This window comes from Triticum dicoccoides, chromosome 4B, assembly GCF_002162155.2.
Source record: "Triticum dicoccoides isolate Atlit2015 ecotype Zavitan chromosome 4B, WEW_v2.0, whole genome shotgun sequence".
NCBI classification, from domain to species: Eukaryota; Viridiplantae; Streptophyta; class Magnoliopsida; order Poales; family Poaceae; genus Triticum; species Triticum dicoccoides.
This window is the reverse complement of record NC_041387.1, coordinates 651,012,633-651,018,336: the sequence shown is the minus strand read 5'-3', so window position 1 is coordinate 651,018,336 and position 5,704 is coordinate 651,012,633. Positions and strand designations below refer to the sequence as shown.

The 5,704-nt window shown below is 43.2% G+C and overlaps 1 protein-coding gene across 1 annotated transcript in view; it reads right to left on the bottom strand.

Annotated features, from left to right (window-relative positions):
- Positions 1-5,387: 5,387 nt before the first annotated feature.
- The window catches only part of LOC119292041 (MADS-box transcription factor 50-like), a 2,394-nt gene continuing 2,077 nt past the window's right edge, over positions 5,388-5,704 (bottom strand). Inside the window, exon 6 of the mRNA XM_037570873.1 lies at positions 5,388-5,598. Within this exon, the coding sequence (XP_037426770.1) occupies positions 5,437-5,598 (162 nt within the window). The 3' untranslated portion in view covers positions 5,388-5,436. The remainder of the gene's footprint in view (positions 5,599-5,704) is intronic.

Here is a 5,704-nt window from a genome sequence, read left to right as displayed (position 1 = left end):
AGGAGGTATTGGAGCTTGAACGAGAAGTCAACAAACTGAAGGAGGAGAACTATGTCCTCAAGCAGAAGCTGAAGGACAAGCCCTCTACTTCATCACCACCATCATCACAGCAGAAAGAAACTTGAGTACACGGGTATGGGTACTCCCCTTGGGTTACAAAAAAAGGGCAAAGAGAACAGCCGTTTCTGGCGCCTATGCTAGTCTTCTCACCAGCACGGAGCTAAGGGCTTCCACTGGGCGTGGGCATAGTCATTGGGGGACAGTGTCGACGGCTAGCGCGGAGCATGGTGCTTCCACATGGATGTGGGTGGGAGAAAAAGAGCAAAGAGAACAGCCGTTTCTGGCGCCTATGCTAGTCTTCTCACCAGCACGGAGCTAAGGGCTTCCACTGGGCGTGGGCATAGTCATTGGGGGACAGTGTCGACGGGCACTCCCCTTGGGTTACAGAAAAAGGGCAATTACAGAAAAAGGGCAAAGAGAACAGCCGTTTCTGGCGCCTCCTCTGCGTGGCTCTGCGCACCAACCTAGCTGTTGCATTTTTCCATCGTCCATGGTCCTCTTGAATCGTTTAGTAAGTTATTATATCGGCGGTGCATCAGTGCATGTCAGAGATGCTTAGAGCAGAAACCTGAGCAGCAAAGATGGTTACGGACTGATAGCCGCATATGAACAGAGGCAGTAGTTTATAACCTAGATGATTGATTACAGATACAGCAGGTCGTTCAAAAGACAAGGCATTGACAACAAAAACAATATATTAACTTCAATACAAATCAAGATTAAGACGCAAGGATTACTGAAGACAAAATCTTCGATCAACCCCCATTCCAAGAAAACAAAGTGGACTATGATGTTCATATTTACACAGAAGTGCAGTGGAACTTTATCTGTAAGTGAAGTACCAACTTGATTGCAAAATTGATATTGAGTATATGATCAGATCCTTGATAAGAAAAGCCTCTTCTAATTCTGGAGAGTTGCATTTGTAGAACACAAAGCCCGCAAACATTGACAACATATGTAAGTTCATCCAGGAAAGAATGGCATCCATGCTCATGTCACAATTCATTTGGATATAATTGGGCATCTACATCAACCAAATAAAGTATTCCAGTTTGTATTTGGATGAAAATAGAGTTTGCCCAGTGACAGAACCTAAAAAAAACACATCCTAATGAAAACCCCTAAAAAACATATCCCAATGACAGAATCGAAGCCCGCCCGACCACCGAAATGCTTTACTCATATATTTGGTGCAGTACCAACCCCTAAAAAACATATCCCAATTGTCTGTTATTCAACTCTTACATATTTACTCTATACGATAAAAAAACTTATCAGCTTATAGTGAATAGGTAGAATATTATATTATTTTCTTGATGGATGGATACTTTTATTTTATCAATATGTCACATTTTCTATCTGCCGATCAATGTTCAATCGATTACCTTTACTCTTACTCTTGCTAAATATGAAAATGAGCTTCCCCTCTCCCAAAACTAAATAGTGACATGTTATAACGAAAACTTCTGGAAAACTAAAGATAGTGCATACAAACACACATCACCGACGTGGTGAGCTTCCCCTCTCCCCCATCTACCCTAGATCTGAAAATCCAAATGCATTTTGTGCGTTTTGGTTATACTCTGTTTCAGTTTGTACAAACCGCGTTTTCGTTAAACTCATGTCAACCCTACATCACCGTAAAAACACTTAGAATGAACAAACAAAATGTGAACACATATTGTATACAAATGAGGAGAACGATAAGAATAAAGGCTGAAAACTATGACACAAAGAAAATAAACATGCCTAGCGCAAGCACCAAAGGGAAGACAATGATATCAAGGAAGAGAAGCGACCTTAGAAAATAAAGAAGTGACATCATCTCTTCCAGCTTTCCAAAGTAGATGAGATCGCCAGGTGTGCCTGCATTGGTTTTGTATAGGTTAGCTGCAATCTGAGAGTATATGCAAGAAACCTATGATCAGGAGATATTCGATAACTCTCAATTTGCACATAACCTGAACAAGTTACAAAATGATCCACCGATAACTTTTCAGGATCAAGAAAATAAAATATCCTCATAGCAAGACATCGATGATAATAAGCAACAAGCATTGTTCAAAATTAACTGCAGAAAATACAATAATCAAACTATATTAAACTATACAGTTGAAGGTCACATGTGAATATGGATAAACTGGGTACTTCATTTCGTTTGGCATGTACTGGTAATATGACCTCAATACAAAGAAAAGAGTTAATTCAGACATAAACACAATTGTGTTTCATTGTGTAGATCATTTAGCTAGCAAAAAATATTTTACACCGTCATTCAACATCTTGCGGAGGTTCTTGCGGAAGAATTCAACAGCATGACGGTCAAAAACGGCCTCTCCCTTAAGCTCAAGAATGGTGCCTACTTTGCAAAAGATGAGAAAGTCCCTTGAGCCCAAACACGGTGCCTACTTCTCAAAAGATAAGAAACTCTCATGATAGCAAGTATAGTAAAAAGAAGTTACCTACCCCAAGATGAGCAACCCAGATACTCTAGTTCTTTACGTCAGGTTCAGAGACGTACACGGTACCATACTTTGCCGTACAATAGACAAGACAAAGATACTATCATTCTTTTTAAGATAAACAATTTGATCCCATCGCTTCCAAGTCCTCCAATCTTTATTTGTTCTGCAGTTTTCTTGTCAGCGTTACTGCCATGAACAAAGCTTCTTTCTCAAACTGCGAAATCTGAATGTTCCTGCAAAACGGTACACAGAAATTAAATACACACAGAACTTAGTGAATTTGTTGGCATGTCCATACTGGTACGACTGCCTGACATACAGCAACAGTACCATCAGACACTCATAACCTGTCCTGACAGCTCTAGAATCATGGTGTCCACTATGATAATAAACGCAACAAAATACTCTACATATAGAGCCGCTAGATAACAGCAACGAAACTGCGGACCTTTCTAACGTACAGAAAAACACACAAGACAAACAGATCGCTCCACATCCAAGCAAACACAACCATCTAAAACCTTGCTCGTAGTCAAGTGGTAGATCATAGTACTGTAACAATGTACATTGTTCAACTCGTAGCAAACAGCAGAGCATGCATCAGGAGCACTTCCATGCACTATATATAAAAAAAAAGGGCAACCTGGTGCATGTAGCTCCCGCTTGCGCAGGGTCCAGGGAAGGGTCCGACCACTTTGGGTCTATAGTACGCAGCCTTTCCCTACATTTCTGTAAGAGGCTGTTTCCAGGACTTCCATTGATATTTTTATATATAGTGCACTTCCATGCACTATATATAAAAATATCAAAACTATGTCACGGTTGCATGTGGTTGGATTAGAGCTGACCATATTGTCCATAGTTTCATTGGACCAGATGCACGTCTTGAACTGTTCCACATGCCACTCCACCTTGTTCCCTTTCTGGTTAGCACTCCCATTTTGTAAACCTGTGGAAAAAACATAGAAAAGATTCAGAGAAATCACCCAATCGAAAGGGAACAAATAGTACAGGCTTTGTTCTAGCCCCTAATAACATATAAGTAGTTTAATACTATTTTTAGCCACTGAGACAGAGGTAAATTAATTCGCCATACATCAGATCAGCTCGATCATGTGCGAATTGACCACAATACTTAAGAAATGGCCAGCCACAACACCGAGTCGTCCATTCAACTTAGAATTACAGAAGAAATAACCATGAAACGATCTAGCCGCCAATGAAGAAAGAAACAATCATTTTGTCTATGATCTGCTAAATGCTGTGATTTGTGAGAAAAGAAACGAAAATCTAAGGGCACCATATGGACGAAGCATAAAAGCAACCACCTGATGAGCGTGAAGGAAGTGACTAGCCACGAATCTGAAAACAGTACAGAAACGTTCCTGCATATACACACAAGCAAAGAGCATATACACACGATAGATGGATCAACCTCGGCGTACAGTGAACAACTCCTGCCAATGCTTCTAGTGTGATACCTGCTAAACATCAGTGCCTGATATATTTGATTTGTAGCTAAAGCATCCAGGTTAAGTAAAAGTAAACCAAGCTTCAGAAAGACATGGACAATGAATAAAAGTTCACAGCATACAAGAGTGTCCCGAGATGGACAACTGGACAGATATTAAAACTGGCAACCAGTGCATCCCAAATGCAAGGATGATTCAACACTAAATTTATTTACATTAAGGTCACAGTAAACAAAACAAAATATTACCATGCTAGATTCAGAACTGTTGGTGTCATAGCAGACATCTTGCATCACTTTGGCTAAGTGCCTACGGAAAAACAGAGGTAATATTGCATAACTTTGGCTAAGTGCCTACGGAAATAGGGATATATATCTTACTGCTCTAACCTTAATTGCATGAAGTGTGCTATCTGAATATCAGACAAAATAACAGTATGGCTTTGGTTCTGCAAAAAATAAACATGATTTTATCAACTACTCCCTCTGTAAATTAATATAAGAGCGTTTAGATTACTATTTTAGTATTCTAAACACTCTTATATTAGTTTACGGAGGGAGTACCAGATAAAATTCAGACAACCAACTAACAAAGTGCTGGAAAAAAAATCAAAAATAAAACCATGGAACAGAAAGTGCATTTGAGGGAGTAACCTTGAAGTTGAGCAGCCCGACGGGCCGGAGGACAGAAACACGAACAAAATGACCGATCGATGAACGTCCAGAAATTGCATGGTCACCTCAGACCCACCTGCGAACACAGAGCAATCGACCAGTCGAACAGCAACGGACAAGAAATTGGCCAGGCAAAGAGAAAACAAGTCACCTGGTGGGGATCTAAAGCGGAAGGGGTCTTCTTCTTCTCCAAGGGAATAGGCCCAGGAGGGTGTTCCGTTGGCCGGCAGCCGGTAGTAGTCCTCTCCGAGCGGAGCCCCAAAAACAGCAGCTGCGCTTCAGGAGGGGGGAGAGCGCAAGTGGCCCGGGCGTGGCCATGAAAGACCCCGAAATTGAGCCTAGGTTGACCGGCCCCTGCCCACCTTCCCTGATTTTCCCTCTTCGCCACAGGTTTCGCCTCCATCGTCGACGAGAACGTCGTCGCACAGCTTGCGTGCCGGAGGGGGGAGTCATGAGCGGCGGCTAGAAAGCGAGGAGGGATCATTGGGGGAGCGCTGTGGCGAGGATGGGAGGATCGGGGCGGCGCGGGTGGGAGGGACGAAGAGGAAGGGACGTTGCTTGCGATGGAAGGTTGCGTGCGAAGAGGCCGGGTGGATCTGAGGAAGGTGTTATCCAATTGCGTGCGTGAGATGCGTTTTCTTTTTTACGTCGTTGTTTTTCGCTTGGAACTGTAGATTTCGACGTGGCAGGGCTCACCGAGCGCCCCTTGCGCGACCGTTAAAGGGTTGTATTTTTCTCGAGCGTTGTCAGCCTGCCTGAATCTCAGGAGCGGCCGGTGCCGGGCAGTCCAAGAAATAGATCCGTCTCCACATCCACCATCTGCTGGCCCTGCTCCTCCAGGGTCACTGGAGCAGGGAGCGCCGCCAAGGTCGCCGGAGCAGGGGGCGCCGCCGCCTCCGACGCAAGGTGCTGTTCCTTCTGGCACTGCACAGCAACAGCAACAGCAACAGCAACAACTAACTCATGTATGTAGTCTCGAGGTTTCCGCTGCACAGGGTTTATATTATATCTATAGGCCGTCCGCATCCAT